Genomic DNA, 24098 nt, shown 5'->3' with positions numbered 1-24098 from the left:
CTCTCCTGATTTAGGAAGACAATAATTGATCCCAACTTAAAATTGAGATTATTTATATATTTACTTATTTATATATTTATTTATTGTTATTTATTTATTTGTGCATTATTTTGATTGAAAAAAGTATTAATTCAGACACTATTTAGGCACCAGTGCAATTTTAAAAGTATCGTTTTAGCACCATCATCAGAAAAAAATACACAAGATACTCAACTATACTCATTACAGGGTCTTAAAGAAGGTATAATTAAATAAAGTAGGCAGCAGTCGACCAGCAGCTTCTGTGTTCAAAGAGGTTAAATGACAAACTAACTAACTACATTTTTGCAAAAACTTTACGACTGAAACCAAAAATATAGTGAAAGTTATCTCTGCTCTCTTCAAAGCCAGACTCCATTGACAAAAGCAGTAATTTTACCTCTCTGAACACGGGAGCTGCCGGTCGACCGCTGCCTCCGTCAGTTAGTGTGTTTGTGTTGTTTTGTGACTTCTGTGTTTTAAAAAGTTAGTTTAGATTCACCAAAATCACACAATAACACAAACAAACAAACATGGAGGCAGCGGTAGACCAGCAGCTCCTGTGTTCACAGAGGTGAAATTATTGTTTTTGTCAATTTAGTCTGGCTGAAGAGAGCATAGATAACTTTGACTTCAAATTCAGGTTTAATGCACATATTTTGAAGAACTAAGCATACGACTGGATAAATTAGAGAGAGTTAGAAACAGATGTTTTGGACCCCTGTGTCGTCAATTCATCAAGAATTTTCTCCGTTTTTGGATTCTTCATTCACTGTGTGCGAGAAAAACAAAGTTTTCTTTATGAATTCAATCTCACACGAGGTGAGTAACTGATGTATGATTGTTTTTTTCACAGGAGGATGCTGAGTCTGATCCAGCAACGCTTATCTCTGGCTGAAGAGACGCCTCTGCTCCTCACGAGCTGGTTGTCTCTGGTCGCGTTTGAGGATGTTCCTGAATTTTCAGACCTGACGGGAATCACCGCAGAGCACCTGATCCAGAGTCTGATGTACCGGCTGAGAAAATGTGGAGAGTTACGGGACAACAACAGAGCACAGGAAGTTGTAAAGGTGGAAAAAAATAAATAAATAACAGTATTTATCATTCAAAATAACTTTATCTTTAACCCTTTGAAACTTGAGCAAACATAGGTAAAAAGAAATGAGCAATAAAAAAGAAACGTCCCAAAAATAAATAAGTTATTCATAGAAAGTTACAAGAAAACCTCCTGAAAATAAATAAAAATAAACTTGAAATTGAATAAATAAAGTTTTTTTAAAAAAATTTTTTAGAAGTATGTATGCTTTTTTCTTCTGTAACATAATTTGATACTTATAATTAGTAAAAATATGAATATCATTTTGTGGATGTTTTTTTTAAATTTTATTATTGTTTTTTTTAAATTTATTTATTAAGATTTTCTTCTGATACTGCCTTCATTGTAAAACCAATTTTTCCCGTCATTTTCTTGTCATCCTTTACTAATTTCTCATCATTTGTTGGACCTTTTTCTAAGCATTTTGTTCAGGTTTCAAAGGGTTAAAACGATCCTTTGTGATGTTTTGCAGCACACTCAGAAAACCCTGACCCATATCCTGCAGAGGGTGGACAAAGAGAAGGACAGGTGAGGACATCTGAGACGTCCCTCTGGTGCTCTGTGGTGATTTGCTCATTGTAATTTCTGCTTCGCGTCTGCAGGATGATCGAATCGGGAAACGTGAAGTCGGCGTTCATGAGCAGCGTCAGCGTGGTGAAGAGCACGTGTGGGATGGCGCGGCTCGTCCCGTGGTACCCGGCGGCGGTCCTGTCCTACCAGCTGGTTTTGAAACTGGCAGAGATTCTGGATGCTAAACTGAGGAAAGAGGTAATAATCTGTTTGTGCACTTTGTCTGCCTCTTTTTGGAACAGCAACTTTAATTCACTGTTTTGTGCTTTTTAGTCGTCGGACGATGAGTATGAGACCTCAAAGCAGAAACTTTTGGATGAGCTAAACGCTGTGCAGCTGCAAATCAGCGAGTGGAGAGACGAACTGCTGCAAAAACCTCTCATGACGACATCGAAGTGTCTCACCTACCCAAAGGAAATAGAGGTACGCTCAATATTTGCCTTTTTTTTGACTTTGCATGTAAACTGAACACATAGAAGAAGGCGTGTGAGTATTCAGAAGCATAAAGAGATACAAACAATTATGTAATCAAAGTTAGTAATAATACTGATAGTAAAAGTAACAATAGCAATAACAGCAACAACAACAACACAGAACATTTGGATGAATAAATGATAAATCAAATCTTTGCATTTTTGATTTTGATTCATCAGGGAGAAAAATAATAATTCCCGCACGGTTGGTGCTCGGGTTAAAAATGAAGTGTGCGTTGTTGTAACTGTGTTCAATCCTTAGATCTGGGATTCACTCCTGAAGGTGGACTGCTCTCTGGAAGAGGTTTCCTCCCGCTGGAGGTTAAGCCTGAAAAAAGATCTCAAAAAGAGGATTTCCAAGGTCAGTGAATGTTTTTTAGATCCGCGTTTTAATGGATGTTATCTGTCTTGTTGTAGAGTTAAGAGACCCAAACCCAGATTACGAGAACCTCATGGCGGCGGGTGAATGTTGAGCTGTTTTCTTACAGGCGAGCGACGAGGACAAAGTGCTGCTCTGCTGCCTCGAGTCGTCCTCCGCAGCTGTTAGGAAGAGTGAAGATGTTGTACAGACGTGTTTCCATGAGCTGTGTCAGTCTGCCATCAAGACAATCTGCCAGGTACAGTGAATATTAATGCGGGACTCCCCAGGTGATCCATCTCAGTCATAGTCTGAGTCACCACCAGGACCAGGTCTAGACTGGTTTGAATGGGGGGCAGAAAGAGACGTTTGCGGGTAAAATGAGATATTCTTTAGGCGCCTATGCTGAACTGTTTTGGGATTTCATCCAAAGATTTTTGATTAATAAACTCAGTTTTGTGCCTTTTTATGCACTTTGGCAGTAAAACCTAATTTACAACCCGCGGGCCCAAACTGGCCCTCAGCAGGGTGCCAAGTGGCCCCCAAACATTTTCCATTTCACAAAGAAAATAAAGTGATTCACACCGGGAAATGTTTTTGTACTTTAACTCTCCATAAGCTGCCAGAGAGCATAAAACAGCATCCAGATAGAGCTGGTTTATCAAAACCCCCACAGAGGTCCGAGCTAAGACCCTCATGTCCCAAAATCTTAGAAATGTCCTTATTTCCTAAGAATGTCCTTAAATCTGAGACAGGTCCTAAAGTTTTAGAAACATACTAAAATCCAAGAAAAGTCCTAAAATCCTAAAAATGTCCTAAAATCCTAGAAATGTAATAAAATCAGAGAAATGTCCTAGAATCCTAGGATCGTCCTAAAATCTTAGAAATGTTTTGAAATCCTATAAATGACCTAAAATCTTAGAGATGTTCTATAATCCTACAAATGTCCCAAAATCCTTTAAATGTTTTAAAATCCTAGAAATGTCAAATGTCAAAAAACCATCCTAAAGCCTAGAAATGTCCTAAAAATCCTAGAAATGTCACTGACGTTGAATAAGATCCTCATGTTCAGAAGGAGTTCATTCTCGAACCAAAAACCCCCTAAACGTTTTTCAGAGAGGACAGGAGGGGGACCTGATGCGGACTCTCAGCTCCAAGGTGAAGGACCTCCCTGATGTTGTCTTGTCTGCTGTTGTGGTCGAGTCAGCAGCTCGATTCAGAGACAACTCTGTGGTCCAGCTGCTGGATCCTCAGTCCGCCATCAACCACCTGCTGTCTCACAGTACTGCGTTTTATTTTTTCAGCGTTTATATTTTGTCTTATTTACTCGGTGCCGTTTGTTAACGTGAACGTTGTCCTGATTTGGTCCAGGTGACTGGAGGTCGATCCAGGTGGACGACGCTGCAGGACAGGTGGTCCACAGCTGTCTGACCGTCCTGCACTCTCTGGTGGAGTCTCTGCTGCAGGGACACGTCCCCCTGGGACACCTACAGAGCTGCCTGAAATATAAGGAGCAGTTTAAGAGGCTTCACCAGCAGTGTACGGACCTTCACAAATGTTAACGTCTTCCATTAAACATTAAATCTCCCCTTTGAGATAAAAACCGTGTTAATGAATAAAAGCTGCATTGTGTCGTTTACAGACAAGAAAAACAACAGATCTGAGGCGGTTCCTGCCGATGCAGACGCTGTTTTGGCTCAGAGAGAAAAGGATCTGAAGGTTTTCGTGCAGAGAAAACAGCAGATGGACACGCTGATAAAGATGATGGCAAAGGTCACAGAAAGCATCACAGGTAAGAGTTTCTGCAGCAAGACGCGCTCCGAATCAAACGTGTGACCGAGCGTGTGTGTGCGAGTGTGTGTGTGTGTCACACAACAGTAAGCTGACCAGATTATGGAAATAAAATAAAAAAATGTGTATATATATATATGTGTGTGTGTGTGTGTGTGTGTGTGTGTGTGTATTTCATGTAGTATAGTGGAAATAATTCTTTTTTTTGTCATCTACAAACATAGTACCGTCATGATAAAAATCTGTCATTTAAAGGAATACATTTCTGAAAATGAGCAAATATTTAATATTGTTTCTATATTTAATATATAGAAACAAAATAAACTCAATGAAGAAAATCATATTAAGTATAATATTTTTTTATAGCCTGATTTTGAAAAGTGCATTTTTTGTGCAGAGCGATTTGAGTGTGAGTATTCTGCACAAAAATAATAATGTATAAAAATCAATGTTGCTGCAAGTCATTGACATATTCCAGGCTGTGGTTCTAAAAAAATAAAATCTACTTTGCATGTATTATATTGAAAGTAATACATTTTTTAAAATCCAAAAACACAGTGACATCATGAAAAAAAATAGTATTTAAATGACTAAAATTCTGAAAATTAATGAACTTTTGATATTTATGATTAGAACTGACTTTACTCAGTGAAAGTATAAAATAATATTAATGTATAATATTTTGGAAAGGAGTGTGTGATATTAAAGATGATTTTACGTGGCTGTTTCTTCAGTAACGTGGTTCTTCTTTAAACAGTTCCTGAGATGCGGACTCTGGAGGAGCAGCACAGCACAGACCTCCAGACTGTGAGCCTGAACAAACTAGTCCTGGTTCAGCCCTTTGACTCTGAGGGCAAACTGGGGAGGACGGGTCCGTCCCAGGTACTCTGGTATAACACCTGTCTGAACGCCCTGAAAATGTCCCAAGAGATGCACAGACTGCATCACAGCAGCCTGATCCTGTCCTCCTGGGTCAGCGGGGCCGCCTCTTTGGCATCAGCGAGGCAACCCTGCTCTGGTCCCGTTTCCGTCACCTTAGCGCAGATCTGCGAGAACATCTGGACGCCGCTGCTGAACGACTTCTACCAGCTGAGCGTCAGCATCGCAAACGCAGACATCACCTTCAAGGAGCTGGATCAGGTTTTGTTGGAGTCTGGAGACCGGGGAGACGGGCAGCTCGTGAAGAAGGAGCTGGTTCTGATGTCAGAGACGCTCTGTGAACCTGCAAAGACGGACTGGGTGCAGCTGAGACTGGGTCAGATCCAGGAGTATCGACAGCTCCACCAGGCGGCGGCTGCAGCCAGCGCGATGCTGAAAATCGCCGAAACAATGAAGCTTTCTGGGAACTTCACGCAGATCGACACCCTGAGCCAGCTGGTAAAAAACGCACAGTAAATCTGAACCACAGCGTATATAAAATCCTGCAAACTGAAAAAACACAAAAAAACAAAAGGGGACAAGAGGTGGTGTGAAAATTAGCTTTGGGAGATATAAAAAAAAGAAAAATGTACATTAACCACAATTATATATTTAAAATTATGTTATGAAAAAAACTACAAATAAAAATATATCAGTATATAATTATATTTTATTTTTAGCACTTTCTTAAGGTCGTCTTCCTTTCTTTTTATTTTCCAAATTTTTTCATAACTTTTTACTAATTTCTTGCAAATTTTTGGGCCATTTCTTGTAAAGTTATTCATCGCCTTTTTCTCATGTTTTTGAAAGAAAAAAACAATTTCCTCAGGTTGGAAAGGGTTAAATATAAACTGGAAAGGGATAGCAGAAAACTGACATTCATTCAAAACATTTTTAAGATATTACACACAACTGCATTTTAAAATCTGTCAAGGAGAAGCAAAGCATGTGTTTGAAAGTACTTTTTCTTTCGTGTAAATTGGATAATTCTTGTATCATGTGCACGGCTGTTTAACAGGAAGAAGACACGTTTAAGCAGCGGCCCCTGCGGTCCCTCAGTGACGACCTGCTGCGTGCAAAACAGACTCTCTCCACGGTCACCGAGCAGCACACCGCCTGCCTGGACGAGTTTCTGAAGAGCCAAACTCTGGTCAGCTGGGTCAGAAAAAACCTGAAAAGTGAGGGAAAAAAAAGACATTTTCTTTCATTTTGCAGACGATGCATTCCTGCTGACTTTTGAATCGCCTCATCAGGTATGAGCGACGTGAAGGTGTATGTGGAGCTGGCTTCCATATCTGCTGGAGAGAACGACAGAGAGATCGACCAGGTGGCCTGTTTCCACGACGCAGTGATGGGATACGCCCCTCTGCTCTACTCCCTCTCCCCTCAAGCCGGTTTTGAGGAGTTCATGAGGTGTGCTCAGCAGGTGTGGGACACCCAAAACAGGGATGAGAAGCTCCCTCACAAACTGGTATGCTCCCCTCCCTCTGAGTTTGTAAGCGGAACATAAAGTATCTGCAGCAGAGTGATGGTGGCGTTTCGTTTTGTTGTAGAAAGAGTCGACTCGCCTGCTGGACTGGCTGAAAGCGCTGAAGGAGACTCACGGCTCAGTGGAGCAGTCCTCTCTCTCTCTGGCGTCGTCTATTAACGCTCACGGAGTTTATCACGTCGGATGGTCGGATCACAACACAGAGAAGGTGAGTCCATTAAAACAGTTTAACCCTTAGAGACTGTTTGGTGCATTTAAGCACTTTTAATTCTTCTTTTTTTTGGGGATAATTTTGTCTGTGTTCATGCTTGTGCATACATTCTGGCATGATTGTGTATTTCTGTTTAATGTTGGGATTTGCAGCTCAGCTCCTACAATAAGTCTAAAATACACCGTGGAAACTAAATAGTTACATTCAGACTGTCAAAGGTCAAAAAATGCTCCGTTGAAACCCATTCAAACTGACATTTTTGATCCCACAGCCAAAGCTAATCATTGACATATATCAGACTCTCAGCGGCAAAAAAAGTCTACTTAGTATGTAATTTATTAAAAATATTTTGTGCGTGTGTGTGTAAAATGAATAATTGATATTTATAGGACTAACTATCAGGACCAATGTTGGTAAAAAAACGTAAACTCAGCAAAAGTAGAAATTTGTATTAATGTGTAATACTTTTTTTAGCCTGATTTAGAAATGTGCATTTTGTGTGCAGAGCGATTCGAGTGTGTGTGATTTTAAAGCGGAGCTCTAAGGGTTAAAGATACTAAGTTGTGGGACCTTGCTGATTGAATTCATGTAAATTATTGATCGTGTTTGCAGAGATGTCTGCAGAATATGGTGCAAGTCAGGGTGAAAACGGGCAGAGAGGAGAAGAGCTACAAGCTTGAAGACCTGCTGGAGCTGCAGAACAAACTCATGCTCATGTCGTCCAAAGGGGAGCACGGCCGAGAGCAAGTCAACAGGTTCACAGAGGTCAGCAAACTGTTGGCTTTTTTTTGGTCAAAATCTTTTTTATTGAAATTTTTCAATATATAATGATCATTGCAGAAATATGAGGTAAGCACAGGTATATATATATATATATATATATATATATATATATATATATATATATATATCCACAGCAGCTGCAATCAGTGCACCAGCAATATGGACTGAGTAAACATGTAAAAATAAAATGAATCCCTCCCTGGTCACTGCCAGTGCTAGACATAGTTCATCAGTAAAATATTTTGAATTAAAGACGAGGTAACTTTTTGCACAATGCACGCTGGTGCGAGGTTATTAAGATGATGTTTAAACTACAACAAAAATAGCAGAGCAAGGATGTAAACATGTTTATTTCTGCTGTGAAGTTTGGCATTTTACCACGCGGTTCAATGGGGATTTACTCCGTGTTGGAGGCGGCCTCAGGTGGACATTAGAGGAGCTGCAGTTTTTAGGCACTCCAACGTTGGCTTCATTTTTCAGCCCTGGAGGTTTCCATTTGAATAAATCCAAAAACAGTGCATTAAAACCTTTAATTTTACTGAATAAATCTCTGCATTCCTGTCCGCATGTATTTTAGGTTTTTGAAGGAGTTCAGAGACTGGGCGCCATCCTTCTCCAGATGCAAACATCCGGCAACATGCTCTTTAGGGAGTGGCGTGCTGAGGTCCAGTGCTGCCCTCGACAGCAGCCGTGCATCAAAGCTGCCTTCGTATCCCTGCAGGGGAGAGAGATGGCGTACTACGGCGAGGTGACCGAGCAGATACAGAAGCTGGCTAACTCCATGGACAGCTGCCAGAAGGAGTGGCGCTCCTTCGTCAGTGAGATGCGCTCCAACTTCAGCTTGCTGAATCACTACACCTCAGAGCAGATGGTGTACCTGTGCCACTGGATACACACAGTGTGTCAACGGCAGGCGTCACTTCCCCAACAGTTACGGCACCTGCTTTTTCCCATAAAGCCTCAGTGCACTCTAATTGACGTCAGAACTGCTTACAGTTATGCAGAAAGAGTCGCCTCAAACTATGAGGAACTGAAAGATGTTGAATATGACGATGAAGATCAAGTGCCGCTCATTCTTTCTGTGGATGAAACACCAGCTTCACCTGAAGAGGACGTGGAAGAGGCTCACGATTTGATGGAGTTTTCATCAGAGGATGAAGATGATGACGCCATGAAATGTGATGACGATGGCAAAAGGAAGTGCGATAAGGACAGTCTTGAAGAACTGTGGCGTAGATTCAAGATCGACATGCCACAGTATCTCAACGAGTACTTGGACATCCCGTCTCTGGGCCACTTCCTCTCGTGCCTCTCTGAAATAAACCTGCAACACGTGATCAGGCACCTCCCTCCGGTTCTCCAGGAGGGAAAACCCAATCTTGTGCTTTGTCCCAGTGCAGAAGTTTTTCCCACCGTCTTGTCTTTCTACATGCAGAGTCCAGAGCAGCCTCTGCCGTCTACCGATGAGGTTCTAGTCTGCAGAGAGGAAACCACAGAAGAGGAGGTGGAGATATTTCTCCGCCGAGCTCTCGGCCAAGGCTCCGAACTGAACTGCCAGAAGATACACTGTCTCGTCAATCCGGGGCTGCTGGGATATGATGTCAGTGTGTCCTTGGGGGAGCTCTTCCAGGGTTTTGAGAGAAGTGCAAACCCGCATTATCGCTTGATAATAGTCAGTCCGGTTGTGCACCAGCACAGATATGTGCCCTCTTTCTTCAGCAATGAGAAAGTTCAGGCTGGTGTGAGTCTAACGGCGCAGACTGCCAGGAAATATCTGCATGACCACTTCAGACTGAACGCGTTGCCACAAAACCCTGTCGCACTGGTTTCTCCTGATCAGCTCTCAGTCTGGATGGTGTCATCTGTGCGCCCTGCAGTTGGTAAGGGTGACCCTAACTATCATGATACAGAGTAATGCAGGGATGAGGTTTTTTGTATGATAACCTGAAGGTTAGCATCGCCCTGGTTCCCTTGAAAAAGCTAAAGGGGTTTCTCCATTGGATTTTGAATACACTCTGTGGCAGAAAAGAGTTTATGCTGCTTACTCATGCTTTTGTTCAGCAGATAAATCTTATTTATATGAATATATATGATACATATGAACATCCCTTCAGTTTTGGAAGTAAAATCGCAATCAACATGACTTAAATGTCAATGCCTCAATAGGTGGGTTTCCATTACAGATTTACGCAAAACTTGAGCAATATTTTCGAAATGTCGATAAAATACAATCGCAAGATAACTGCGTTTCCATTGAGTGAAACATTAGCAGGTTTATTTCTGTTGCAGCCAGCGCACTGGCCGTTACTATTTCCAATCCAAGGCCATGTAGGCATTTTATGCAAGCGATAATGGGACGGCCATGTAAGGGCGTAGGTGTATTTTATATTCGAAATTTTAATTTGTGCAATTTGAGGGTTAGTGGAGACCCGCCTAATAAGGCTGTAAAACCAAAAAGCACATTCAAAAGACCCATAGACTTTGAGACGAAGGAACCAGAGGTGCTAAGATGCTAACAGATTTTTGGGTTTTAGGTCTCATTACTTACAATCTAGAAAAAATCGAGATGGTGCTCTTAGTTACAATATTGAAATTAATGGAATACTTTTCTTGTCATCTTTTTGTCTATCGTTAGGGAAATCCCTATATGTGGATCGTCTGTTTGAGAAGTTCCAGCATAAATCCTCCAGAGCAAAACATATCAGGATCAGACTGATTGAGCCATGCGTTGATATCGACTCCTTGATAAAAAGTCTATCAGAGAAACTGGCCCCGTTGAGAGAGCAGGACCCTGTTCTCCTGCACATTGACACTGCTGGAGTGAGTATGCAAGCGTTAATCTGTGCAGATCACTTGCTGGTTTTGCATGAGAGTCTGTCTTCTGATTCGGTTTTGTAACCTGTCAGGTTCGCTCAGGTCTGGAGGAGCTCCTGTTCCATCTGTTAGTTTTGGGCTCTTTGAGCGACAGCCATGGCATGCTGTGGAGAAGGAATGAAGCTCACTTGATCACTGTTGAGGTCCTGAGAACAAACACATTCCCTCAAAAACAGACAAAACAGGTATTTTTTATTTATTTCTTATGACTGTCCTAAAATGGATATTTTAATATTTTATGTTGTATGCATTTTCTGAATATAAACAAAACTAGTAAGGTATAACTAATTTTGTCAAGTCACATCAGCATTGTCTGATAATTTACCCATCACTTATAGCGTCTAGAATTATTTCGGCAAAGTCTGCCACATTTTAGTGTGCATTTGTGACCAGATAAAGGCGTTTTTTTGGAGCTAAACAATTACCAAAGAAAATACTAGCAGATGAGCATTCCTTAAAAAAAGCTTTTAAAAATGTCTTATGATTGAGGTCAAAGTGAACTTTATAGTCCCTGAGGGCAATTTGTGTTACAGCCAGCATAGAGTAAAAGAAAGTAATAGTTTCATACACACAAGAAAACACAATAAAACCAAAAATTACATGATTCCATGAATGAGGCCAGTGGTAACAGGGACAAATGAGTTATTACGTCTCATAGTTTTGCATCTTGGCAAGATATATCTGCAATCAGGTGGCAGCAGCTTGTATTCAAGTAATCGATGTTTACTTGCATGTGATACCTTGAGGTCCAATAGATCTCTGAATTCAATGCCTTTAAGCATTTCTTATATTCTTAACAATTTGGTTATGGACCTTAAGAGATTCAGATTAAGGCATTCTGCCCCTTTTTGAATGTAAAGCAAAATTACAGAAAATAATCTCAGGCTATGACTGATTTCATAAATGCATGTGTTTAATTTGCTCCCACAGATGAGACTTGGACTTCTTGACATTCTGCCTACCATCCACTGTAGACCTCCTAAAGAGGTTAAACAGTTGTCCAGTAAAGGGACGCAGACCAAACAGACCTTTGACCCACTCATGGATGAGCAGGAGTTTTGCAGTGAGGGGATTCAAAGACCCTATCAGTACTTGAAGCGCTACAGAAGTAACTACAATCTGGATCGTTTTAACTACCAGGAAGGATCCACAACCGGGGATCCGGTTGATTGCATCAATCACTTTCTGTCATACTGTGGGATGCAAGATCCATCTTGGGCTGAGCTGAAGAACTTCTCCTGGTTCCTCAATGTGCAACTGAAAGACTGTGAGAACTCCATTTTCTGTGATCCAGATTTTCTGGCGGACCAGCTGCCTGGTTTCAAGGGCTTCATTGTAAAGTTCATGATTCTAATGGCAAGAGATTTCGCCTCACCGTCGCTGAACACATCTGATCAAAGTGCCATGCTGCACATTGATAACAGTTTGGAGGATGATGATCTTGCCCGTCTGACAATTCGTAAGCATTGGGAAAATGAGTCTCATCCATACATCTTCTTCAATGCAGACCGATTCTCAATGTCTTTTCTTGGCTTTAATGTGAAGAAATGTCAAAACACAATCTGTGCTGTAGATCCTCACAGTAGCAAAGTCCTGATAGAAGACGTGATGTCGCAAAACCTTCTTCAAGGTTTGGAACGGCAGCAGATCTGTCTCACTGAAGACTTTGATCAGCTGTCCCGGTCGGCCAAAATCAAAAGGATTTCATGCGTTGTCGGTGCAAATAGAGGAGTGACGGACAGAGAATTTGATCCAGACCCAACATATGAGCTCACTGCTGACAATGTGATGAAGATGTTGGCCATACACATGAGATTCAGGTGCGGGATTCCAGTTGTCATCATGGGAGAGACTGGCTGTGGGAAAACCAGATTAGTCAGTTTCCTTTGTGCTCTGCAGAGGGAGGAAAAACCAGTGGAGAACATGGTACTTGTCAAGGTACATGGAGGAACAACAGCAGAGATGATCTACAGAAAGGTGCGGGAGGCAGAGAGACTTGCTGAGAGGAATCATAAACTTCACAAACTGGACACTATTTTGTTCTTTGACGAAGGCAACACCACAGAGGCCATTTTCGCCATCAAGGAAATCCTGTGTGACCAGTCAGTGAAGGGGCAACCTCTGAAGGAAGGGACTGGCTTGAAAATAATAGCTGCTTGCAATCCTTACAGGAAGCATTCACCTGAAATGGTGGAACGTTTGGAACGTGCAGGTTTGGGATACAGAGTGAAGGCAGATGAAACAGAAGATCGCCTTGGCAAAGTCCCTCTAAGGCAGCTGGTGTACAGAGTTCATCCTCTGCCTCCAAGCATGGCTTCCTTGGTGTGGGACTTTGGTCAGTTGAGTGATTCAACTGAACTTTCCTACATCAAGCAGATTGTCCAGAAGCAAGTTGACGACAATCATTTGCCAGTGGTCTGCGGGAACATAATTTCATATGTGCTGGCAGCCTCTCAGAGATATATGCGAAGCCGGAAAAATGAGTGCAGTTTTGTGAGTCTTAGAGATGTGGAGAGGTCTATGAAAGTGCTTGTTTGGTTTTACCAGCATAGCGAAGACCTTTTCATCAACTGCTCTCGTCTCAGTGAGGCTCATAAAGCACTAAAGTGCTTGAGTCTTTCAGTTGGAGTCTGCTACTACCCGTCACTGGTGGACAAAGACCAGTACCTCTCTGAAATTTGTCAGTACTTTCCAGACCCTCTCCACTCTTCAGCAGCACTGCAGAAAGAGATTTCATCCTGTCAAGACTTGTTCCTAAAGAACATACAAACAAGGGAGACCATAGCCAAAAATGTTGCACTCAAAGAGAACGTGTTTCTCATGGTGGTTTGCATCGAGCTCAGGATCCCACTCTTTCTGGTTGGCAAACCAGGCAGCTCCAAGTCACTCGCCAAAACAGTTGTTGCTGATGCCATGCAGGGCCAGAACTCCCACTGTGAACTGTTCAAGAAACTCAAGCAAGTCCATATGGTCTCCTTCCAGTGCAGTCCTCACTCCAGTCCAGAGGGCATCATCGGGACATTCAGGAACTGCGCCCGTTTCCAGAAGGACAAAAACATGGACGAGTATGTATCGGTGGTGGTGCTTGATGAGATAGGACTGGCAGAAGATTCTCCGCAGATGCCCCTGAAGACCCTTCATCCTCTCTTGGAGGATGGTTGCATTGACAATGACGAGCCAGATCCACACATGAAGGTTGGCTTTGTTGGCATTTCCAACTGGGCTCTTGACCCAGCAAAGATGAACAGAGGAATATTTGTGTCGAGATGGGATCCGAGTGAGGATGAACTTGTGGAAACTGCCAAGGGAATTTGCTCATCCTCCAACCAAATTCTCCTCAAAATCAAACACCTGTTCCCATTGTTGGCAAAGGCCTTCTTGAGCATCTGCAACGAGACCACAAAGAATCAGTTCTTTGGGCTAAGGGATTATTATAGCCTGGTCAAAATGCTCTTTGCTGTGGTCAAATCAACCAATCAAGAGCCAGATGGAGGACAGTTGGTAGAGGCCATCTTGCGTAACTTCAGTGGACAGCCAGAAGGTTTTGACCCCGTCTTGTTTTTCCAAGATGTTTACCAAAACGTAATGGAAATTCCAAGACCAAGCACCTTGCAAATGGTGAAAAAGAATCTTGACCATGACTCCAACCAGGAGAGCCGTTACCTCCTCTTGCTAACCACCAACAACGCAGCTCTCCACATCCTTCAGCAGCAAATCTTTGCCAAAGGAGACTGTCCACCACCTGAAATAGTCTTTGGCTCGGGATTCCCAAAAGACCAGGAGTACGCCCAAATCTGCCGCAACGTTAACCGGGTGAAAACATGCATGGAGACTGGGCGCACTGTCATCCTCCTTAACATGCAAAATCTTTACGAAAGCCTCTACGATGCCTTGAACCAGTACTACGTGTACCTCAGTAATCAGCAATATGTTGATCTTGGTCTCGGGTCCCACAGAGTCAAATGTCGTGTCCATACAAACTTCAGACTGGTGGTAGTGGAGGACCAGAAGAAGGTCTATGAGCACTTTCCGATGCCCCTCATCAACAGGCTTGAAAAGCACAGGGTGGATAGGAGCACCGACCTGGAACCATGGCAGCGCAGGGCTCTTCAGAAACTGAAGGAGTGGGTGAAGGAATTCTCGGGTGAGGCCTCAGAGGATTTCAGGCTGTCTGACATTTTTGTTGGCTATCACGACGATGCCTGTGCCAGCGCTCTTTTGCAAGCACTGGAAAGGAGAGTGCCCAATGTTGAGGAGGGATCAGTGAGACAACAGAATGAAAAAGAAGACTCACAGGAAGGAGATGAACCAAACTCAACACCTGAATCAATCTCCAGTGAACATAAAGAGGTAACTGATAAGGAGGACGATCAGTTGGGTGAAGCAATGGATATTGAGATTGTTGTAGAGGAGGAAGAAATTGAGCTGAATGATGATGACGAGATCAACGCATTGCCTGAGAGCGAAGAGATGATGGAGACAGAAAATGCTGTTGGATCTGCTGCGGTAAACGATGAAGAGGAAATCTTCGAAGTAGCAAAACGTCTCTTGTTGAACTGCGCCACTCCTGATGCTGTTGTGAGGCTCAAGAATTCAGATTTAGCCAAACAGGAGAGAGAGAAACTCCAAAAAATGTACTTCCAGCAGCAACACCACCACTGCCTGCGGGATTTCCTGAAAGATTGTCTGAATCAGCATCAGGAGTCCAGCAAGTTTCTGGAGGTAAGCCACAAACTACTGATTAAATTTTGTTTACATCATTTCTTTACAATCTTAACAAATTGTTTCTGCTTTTTGGTTCCCCACAGATAACCACATTTTCCAGCTTGCTGACCAGATTGGACGTCAAGGTTTTAGCCCATGCTCTTGGACTGCATACGGACAGGATCCTCCTGCTCTCGCTCCACCAGTTTGACACCGAGATCTCCTTCTGCAACAAGATACGGTATGAACTGTTCACACAACAGCAGCATGGAGTTTTTGTTATGCCTCCACACCACCGATAGCTGAAGTGGCAGGTATTATGTTTTTGTTTTTTATGTTTCAACTTGGACTCAGTGATGAACTGATGCTGACACTTTGAAGCCATTTCTTTAAATTTGGCACAATGCACTAATTGAAATTCTAGTTCTCTTTTTTCTTCTTTATCTTGTTCTTTATCTCTCCTTTCTGGGTCAGGGGTTTCCTTCAAGATGCTGGCCACTCTCTTCAGATCCTGTTGATCCAGATGGACCTTGAGGAGTCCCACTGCAGCGATGAGCTCATAGCATCAGCAAAGTAAGGTTCAATGTCACGATCCTGAACAGATGGCAGTGTGGTTCTCTAAAAGCTCAGTAGGAAGAAAATGCGCAATGCAGGTGTTTCAGATGTGTTCATGCTTCTCTCTTCCTCCAGATACTGCACCATGAATTACCTGATGTCGCTGGAGGATCAGACCTGTTGGGTGATTTTTATTGTGAAGGTTTCCAGGATCCCAAGTCAATCTCAGTACATTGGCTTTCAAGGAGGTGAGTTCAAAGTGCAATATGATCATTATTTCAAAACAGTTATTTGCAGAAATGACGTATATGACAAGATTAAAGGAATGTTTTGTCTCTCACATCGAAGGAGTCTGGCACTCGGTGCATATTGACGACCTGAGGGATTCAGAGGACATGAGCCTGAACCTGTTGGTTTTCTGTGGAACTCTCATCAGCAACCTGCTCAGCCCCACACTGCCAGGTAAAATCTGTTCATCTTTTAGGTATTAACCCTTTAAAAATGGGCATCCTACGGACGGCTGAGGGAGGTCATTCTCTGCATGATCATATCTAAATTTAAAACAAGAACAATAACAGTTTATGTTTTTCCCATAATCTCATAATTTCCTTATGCTGCCTACCGAACTCTAATTTACATGCCGTGCAAACATTGTATGTTAACATAATTATGTGGGTATGTATCCATAATGGCTGAGGGAGATTGTTGTTTGCATAATCCTTTGTACATATTGATTGAAAATAAAAACCAGAATAGCTACAGTGTTCCTGCTTTTTGCAGCAGAAAGCTGAGGATTCTGTCTTCTGTGTCACCGTTTTGTTTGCTGACCTTTGAAATCTTTGCGCTTCGTTACATGTGGTGCTAAATCACAAAGAAACACAGGGTGGCATCAGACAAATGAATGATTAATCTGTCACCTTTGCACTCGGCTCATAAAAATAACTATCAACTAAATGATGTATATAGTTTTTAAAAAAAAATGTCAAGAAGTATTTTGTTTATATTTCTGCATTCAGAAATCTTTTGGATTTTATAAAATCTTTTTAAAAAAGGCTAATTTTATTTGTTTTCCAATGACACTATTATTATATTTTCTGTTATTATGGTTTATTGACATGGACTGCATATAAGATACTCCAAGAAATGACATCACAGTCAGCAAAAATACCACTGCAGGAAGTGACGGACCATTTCTATTGCAGAGTGAAGAGGATTTAAAAAAAGTGTTGTATTGCAGATGGGTAAAAAGTGGTTCTATTGTTCTCAAGGCTTCTTTATGCTATAAATTTAACAGTATTCTTTATTCCTTAAAAGAACACGAAGAAGATGGAGAAACAGCGAAAAAAAGACAACACTCTCAAAAAGATACAAATGTAAGTTTAAGAATAAATACACCTTCAGTTGCTTTATATGCATAAAACATTTTTTTAATGTTGCGTATATTAAATATAATTGTGTTTGTGTACAGGGAGATAGAGCTCACCTCCACAGCCTGTCCTTAGTAAGATCATGTATCCAAAAAGCTGTGGGTTTGCTGAGGGACCCTGACGCCGTTACGTCGCGAAGCATGCAGCGGATGCACATCCTCCTGACTCTTCTTGGAGGTGGTAAATCGCATATAGGAGGTAAATACAACCATCTGGAAATTAAGTTTGTATATTAATTTGATTAAGTTAACCAGGATGCAGAAGTCTGACAGGATTTGTGGATCACTTTCTCTGTGAATCGTGATAAATTTTGTCCTTTAGAAGCCAAAATTTGACTCTGATCTAAGCTAATGCATTCAGTTTTGTTGCATCTGTGACGAGTTTCGGATAAATTTCAGCTCTGTTCTTTATTACAGCTCAGTTTCAGGAGGTGTTGTTGAGCAGACTGGCCGAGGCTTTGGCTCAAAGAGAAGAAATGATGTGCTCTCCTAAAGAGTGGGTGAACAGAGAAGCAAAGAAACGCCAGGCTCTGCAGGAGGGGGGAACGCTGAGGTAAAGTTATTTAGCAGGAAAGCGTTAAAATAGCTTGTACTGGATTGATATCAGATATTATGCCCCGAGTTTTTAAAAAAACAAGCTGCAAAATAAGGAGCAAAGGGTTAAATTTGTACCATTGTATATCCTTGCATTATCTTTTGTTATGGATCATCTTTGTTTTGTGTCTTGAACTGACAGACACACGCTGTGGCGCTGCCTTCAGTCCACCGTGACTCCGATCTTGGCATACATGTTGGAAGTTATGGACCGTAATGCAAATCTGGAGCTGCTCTCTGATGACGGGCTCAGCCCGGGCCTGGTGAAACTGTGGTTGGACATCCTGGCAGATTCACAGATTTTAGACCTTGCACCTCTGCAAAACTCAAGGTACTGCAGATTACTGTTATTGTTTAATTCCCACTGTCAATTTAAACAACAGAAAGCATAATCTTTCTTTGTTGTAACTTAATTGCCAGTGAGTCAGACCAGGAGGTGCCTGTGCATCACTTCTTCCTGTTGGATGGTGAAGAACAAGCCTGTGCTGCTCCCTTCAGCTGGCTCTTCAGGATGCAGCTCGACAGCCTGTGGGAAGAATCCGAGTTTATGCCAGGTTTGACGTGATTTTAGGCTTTTTTATCGTCTTCACTCAACTGGTAGAAACTCCAGAACATCTAAAGTTTATCTTGGTAATGGTTTCAAATGTTTTTATGCCTGTGCACCAGTGATCTGCAGGCTTTATGTTGTCAGTCTGTACATCTGTCTGTTTGCACGTGTGTCACTTTCTCGTGAACACAGTATCTCAAGGAAACCTTGAGAAAGTTTTTCTAAATTTGGCACAAACATCCCTTGGGACTCAATGATGAACTGATTATAATTAGGTCAAAGTATAAGGTCACTGTGTCACCGACCAGAACACCTTGGGGGTGTTTTTCAAATCTGACACAAACGTCCACTTGGACTCATAATAAAGTGATTTAAATTTGGTGGTCAAAGGTCAAGGTCACTGTGACCTTGCATTTGTCTTATTCTTGTGAACTCAATATCTAAAAAACACCGTAAGAAATTTCTTCAAATTTGGCACAAACGTCAACTCGGACTCAGTGATGAATTGATTACATTTGGTGGTCAAAGGTCAAGGTTCAAGGTCACTGTGACCTCACAAATCATGTTTTTGGCCATAACTTAAGAATTCATATGCCAATTAGACCAAATTTCACTCAAACGTCGAATGAGATAAAATGATGTAGTGATTACATTTTAGATCCAGAAGTTCTTAGTAAACAAGTTAATTTTTTGTGGCTCTTTTGTCTGATCCGCAGTAACCAAAGAGGACGGCACCAGGAGGATTCTGCAGATTGTGAAGACCTTCACCAGCAGCGGGCTGGGCGGCCACCTACAGAAACTCTCAGACGAGGACAGATCCGAGTTTGGCCACCGATTTCTACAAGACTCTCTGCTGCTCTCTCTGAAGATCAAGTCAAAGGACGAGCTCAGGGTGAAGACTTTGTTAGTCGCACATTTAGATGAAGCACATTTTAGGAGCGGCCGGTAACAGTCGGACACGTGTCGTTTACAGGTGTTCACCAGAGCGCTGCTGAGCTGCGTGTCCGAGCTCCAGACGTCCGTGGGCGTCGCCGCTGAGCTCTCTCCTGCGTGGATAATGGCTGCCGCCAAACATTTTTCCCTCAGACTGGACACTCTGTGCCACATATTTCTGCTGCAGCCTCAGTTAGCTGCTGAAGTCCTTCATCAGGGGTCACAGACTGAACCCCAGAAAATGGTGAGAATGAACTTTTTGCATTTATTTGTTTTTATATATGAAGTGGCATGTGATGGTATATCTCATTGTTTCCTTATGTATTCATATCTCCTTGTGTAAGGTGTTTTTGATGACTCTGAGAAGTGCTACATAAGTCTGATGATTTATTATTATGAGAATCCTTAACATGCTGACTGCAATGCTGAAAAAATGTGACGGTGTTGCAGGTGGAGGACATTCGAGCTCTGGGTTTCTGCGTTGAACAGACCAAACTGCTGACTGTGACGTCGCTGCAGGAGTGCGAGTCGTTTGTGAGCAGAGTGGAGCTTCTGCAGCCGTGTCTGGATCGACTGTTTGGTCAGAAATACAGAACTCTGTGCAGCCCGAGCTGTCTGCAACATCTGGACTCCATCAGGTCAGTCTGACCACATGTACAGCCAGAACAAAAAACTGTTTTCCGTGTTTAATAAAAGTTTAGTTTAACGTCATCTGCTCTTTCAGGTCACTGTGGCAGCAGATGCTGGTTGTTGCGTCTTTCATCCAGAACGTCCTTTTTAAAGTCCAACATGACGACTCGAGACTGAAAAAACTGGCTCTGAAAAACTGCGACCTTCTCCTGAAAGTGAGTGAAATGGATTCAGAAAGTGTTTTTATTAACACCAGAAGTGAAGTTTTGGGAGCTTTAATTGGTGATACTGGTGGGAGATGTTTGTGACAAAGACACGAAATGTTTTAGAAAATGTGTTCATTAAAGCCACGGTTAGAGGTATAATTATCATGATGATTTGTTTCTTTAGTAATAGTGTCTTTATCTCTGTAGTTGTTTTTGTTTTCGTGGCGTCGGTTTTCTGCATGTTGATGGTTTGTGATGTGTTGGTAACATGGTGCATTTTGTGTTTATTGTTGCGATGCTATAAATGTTTTTTATTTTAAAAACAAAGAAATGTTTTCAGCGTTTTAGCTGTAACCAGCAGCTCTGTGGGTCGTTCTGACACAAAGGCTGAAATTTGGCGTGAAGATAATGTGTGAATGATCGTTTACTCATAACTGGGGATTTATTCATACAACGAAAGACACACATGGATGGACAAACACACACTTACATGCCATAAACCGGATGAGAGTTTGGATGTCTGCACATATGTGGTTGGAAGTATTGCAAATTCACTTTTATTTATGTTTTTTATCTTTTTGGCTCTATCAGCTGATGCAGGCGTCACCTGATGTGCGGAGCGTTGATTCGCTGCAGCAGCTGATCCGGATCCTCAATTCTTTTCATGACGACTGCATCAGCAGAGATCTGAGGTCAGAATCTGATTTCACTCTTTCTACTCTGTTTTGATTTAAGGGGAACGTGTTGAATGATAACAGTCAGCTGAAATATATATATATATATTTATATAGTATATATATAAACATCATGTAGGTGCAACGCTAACCAAAACAACTGGCAATCGAAAATATCAATATATTCAATATATTACATAGGAAATACCAAGAAAAAAGTCCGTAGGGAAAGAAAACAGTGATGCAGAGGTTCTATTAGAAAATATATAACATATTTCAAAAAGTCTTTATATCAAAATTCATCATTATTCTACATCACCTGCGATCAAAACTGTATTATATTAAATTAGAGTCCGAACAGAAGAAATCTCAAATACACACAAGACGTGTTTAACATGTTATTTAACAACAGATTTATCAGTTTAATACACGAGTCAGCCTTATTTTTATTGTAATGTACAAAAGAAGTAACAACAAAATAATCTGTTTCTTATCTCACACTTTTATACATTAATATCCACATTAATGGATCTCTCCTGATATTTTGTTTTTAAAAGGTTTGGTATTACATGCCCGGTGTGTCTCTCGGAGCTCACAGAGCCGTCCGTCCTGCCCTGCAAGCACGTCTTCTGTCTGCCGTGTCTCCAGCGCTGCGCTGAGAAGGACCGACGCTCCTGTCCAACATGCAGGACGGACCTGCCGCAAGACTTCAGGCCGACGGTTTCTGAGTCCATCAAGTGAGCTCTGAAAAATGTTTCTGTTGCTGTTTTCTGGTACGTCGGGCGTGTCCGGGTGTCTGATCAGTGACTTTGCGTCTGGTGGTTCAGGGCGTCTCTGCGGCAGCAGGCGGCGATCAGGTCCTGCTGTAACTCCTTCTTCCTGGAGGTGGTGTCCAGGTTCAGTCTGTCGGAGGGACAGGAGCCCGCAGAGGGAGTCGTGAAGCTGCTCTTTTCTTTACTCGTCTCCGCCAACGGTCAGTGAGAGAATAAGAACAAGAACCGATTTCCTGTCTTGGTCTCTGCTACATTTTTGACTGTATTTCATCATGGGGGTGTATTACATATATATGTATATATTTATATTTATATATATATGCATTGGCGCCTACTAAGGTTCAACATTTCGGATGCAAGAACCTCCAAAAAAGTATATATACTGTATATATATGTGCATGTATATGTACATGTATATATGTATATACATATTCCATATTGATAAGTATAGAGTATTAAAACTTGAAAAATAACCCTTTAGAACAGATTAAATTGCGAGTCATGTGATTAATCATGTTTGTTTATTTATATATATAATCCTGGAAATATGAGCTAGCAGCACATTTAAAAAATAATTTCACTATAATGAATTATTTCTCCTCAGACATCAGTTCTCCGTGAACAAAGCGCTTGTTTTTCTCTACAGGACAGCTCTGCTCACTGAACAGTTTCCTGTCTTTCATCTGAAAAGCAGCTCACAGACTTGTGATTATAATAAAATGATTTCGTTAATTTCAGACCGAGCTGTGTTTGTATGTCGCCTGTTTTAGATTCCAGTAGTTTAATAATGTTTCATAGAGACTGCTCCGTTAATACAGGAGCTTGTGAGCAGAGGCCGAGATGAAAATGGCAGTTTTATGGGGAAACTGTCAAAAAATATGTGTTCAAAGAGAAATTTGAGTTTTAAGTCATGTTGCTGTGATAATGAGGCGTTCACTGTCTTGTGTGATGCAGGCGACGTGTACAGGACCAGAGAGCTCACTCCTTTCCTGGAGTGTGTGGATAACAGTCCGGTGGTTCGGTCGGTGCTTCCCAAACTGCTGCTGCAGTACAGGTGAGAGAATCATCCGCGAACACGAGCGCAGGATCGACTCAAACACACGGTCTGCACATTTCAAATCACTGACAACACTTTAACAAAACCGGAAAAAAATGGATTAGAATCACAGTTTTTGGGGTGGAAAGAAATGACATTTTGGAAGATGCTCCTGGTTCAGAGTGACTCAATCATAATGAAAATCACAAAATTGAGAGTGTAAAATAATAATAATAATAATAAAAAAATGACACGCCTCAAATGCTTCACATCAAGACATAAAGACACAATAAAGCCTGCATGTAGAAATAAAATTAGATTCTGCGAGTAGCTATGAGATCACGTTTCATAACTACAGTGAAATTAATCTGTGTGTATGTGTGTGTGTGTGTGTGTGTGTGTGTGTGTGTGTGTGTGTGTGTCAGTTTCGAGCAGGTGAAGAGTCACATTCAGACGTACCTGCAGAATCTGGAGGAGAATCTTCTGTTCAGAGAGGACCGAACTGAACTCTACCTGCTGTTTGTCAAAAGCTTCCAGGTCAAAGACACAAACTTTGCTCCTTCATTTGTCCTCTGCCTTCAGATTTTGGTTTCTTTGTGATGCTGGTTTGTACTTGTCCTGCTTTTCCCGGAGATAAGATGTCTCATTGCTGCCTGTTTTCACTGTGGTTTCTCTGCAAAACAAACATTTGCTCATAATCAAATGCAGTTTTTTTTAAACAATATTTTTATATTTTATATCAAATCATGTACATCAATGTACAAATATATATCCCTTCATACTGTCACACTTTCCCACAGACAAAGAAAATAAAATGAAGAATTAAAACAGCAATAATAATAATAATAATAATAATACTAATAACAGCAATCATTATTCTAGCTTGAAGAAGTCCATAATCATTCATTTTCGTTTGCCTCGTTATTCTGATGAAGTCCTTTGAGGTAAAGTCAAAGTATAATGCAGCTAATGAATGTTATTTTTTTATTTCTCAGGACTCTCTGTTGTGCTCAGAAGCGAGAGAAGTGGAGCAGAGCAGAGAGCAGCAACGCGCAGCAGAGATCAGATTTCTGAGCAGAATCGCCCAAAAAGAAACTCCAGACCGACGTGAAGATCCTGCAGAGTTCCTGCTCAACATCGCCAGACTGAGGATCTGTCTGAGCGCCGCGGCACGGCTGCTGGAGAGCGCCGCAGCTCAAGGTGAGAAACGCTGAACGCTGCGATAAACCTTTATTATTTATTCAGCTTTAGCTTTAAGCCGCCTAAAAAAAATCAGTATCAGTTCAAGTGCACGTTATATTGATGAATATTTTCAGTACTTTACGTTGCTGTCAGACTGACGAGGATTTTATATCAAAAAAACGCCAGACTCCACTGAGAAAACATGCTGAACATTGGTTTAAAAGATTTTTAAAGTATTGAAATTACAATAAAGTATG

At 41.6% G+C, this 24098-nt stretch overlaps 1 protein-coding gene across 1 annotated transcript in view; it reads left to right on the top strand.

Moving 5' to 3' along the window:
- rnf213b (ring finger protein 213b) overlaps window positions 1-24098 on the top strand; it is a 46484-nt gene that overhangs the window by 6508 nt on the left and 15878 nt on the right. Inside the window, exons 9-45 of the mRNA XM_088069743.1 lie at window positions 875-1088; window positions 1587-1642; window positions 1717-1882; window positions 1958-2107; window positions 2420-2518; window positions 2646-2774; window positions 3632-3797; window positions 3887-4054; window positions 4158-4307; window positions 5064-5683; window positions 6243-6402; window positions 6478-6695; window positions 6778-6921; window positions 7537-7689; window positions 8285-9587; window positions 10343-10527; window positions 10614-10766; window positions 11512-15303; window positions 15390-15526; window positions 15760-15858; window positions 15976-16088; window positions 16189-16302; window positions 17155-17213; window positions 17309-17465; window positions 17684-17819; window positions 18003-18191; window positions 18281-18414; window positions 19124-19299; window positions 19381-19584; window positions 19791-19978; window positions 20065-20185; window positions 20768-20868; window positions 21408-21587; window positions 21678-21823; window positions 22578-22677; window positions 23085-23196; window positions 23655-23859. Coding sequence (XP_087925869.1) covers window positions 875-1088; window positions 1587-1642; window positions 1717-1882; window positions 1958-2107; window positions 2420-2518; window positions 2646-2774; window positions 3632-3797; window positions 3887-4054; window positions 4158-4307; window positions 5064-5683; window positions 6243-6402; window positions 6478-6695; window positions 6778-6921; window positions 7537-7689; window positions 8285-9587; window positions 10343-10527; window positions 10614-10766; window positions 11512-15303; window positions 15390-15526; window positions 15760-15858; window positions 15976-16088; window positions 16189-16302; window positions 17155-17213; window positions 17309-17465; window positions 17684-17819; window positions 18003-18191; window positions 18281-18414; window positions 19124-19299; window positions 19381-19584; window positions 19791-19978; window positions 20065-20185; window positions 20768-20868; window positions 21408-21587; window positions 21678-21823; window positions 22578-22677; window positions 23085-23196; window positions 23655-23859 — 10697 coding nt within the window. The remainder of the gene's footprint in view (window positions 1-874; window positions 1089-1586; window positions 1643-1716; window positions 1883-1957; window positions 2108-2419; window positions 2519-2645; window positions 2775-3631; window positions 3798-3886; window positions 4055-4157; window positions 4308-5063; window positions 5684-6242; window positions 6403-6477; window positions 6696-6777; window positions 6922-7536; window positions 7690-8284; window positions 9588-10342; window positions 10528-10613; window positions 10767-11511; window positions 15304-15389; window positions 15527-15759; window positions 15859-15975; window positions 16089-16188; window positions 16303-17154; window positions 17214-17308; window positions 17466-17683; window positions 17820-18002; window positions 18192-18280; window positions 18415-19123; window positions 19300-19380; window positions 19585-19790; window positions 19979-20064; window positions 20186-20767; window positions 20869-21407; window positions 21588-21677; window positions 21824-22577; window positions 22678-23084; window positions 23197-23654; window positions 23860-24098) is intronic.

The sequence above is a fragment of the Plectropomus leopardus genome, chromosome 19 (genome assembly GCF_026936395.1).
Source record: "Plectropomus leopardus strain MGB_pleo_1.0 chromosome 19, ASM2693639v1, whole genome shotgun sequence".
Classification (NCBI taxonomy): Eukaryota; Metazoa; Chordata; class Actinopteri; order Perciformes; family Serranidae; genus Plectropomus; species Plectropomus leopardus.
The sequence above is the reverse complement of the archived record's forward strand: the minus strand, read 5'-3'. Positions and strand labels throughout refer to the sequence as shown.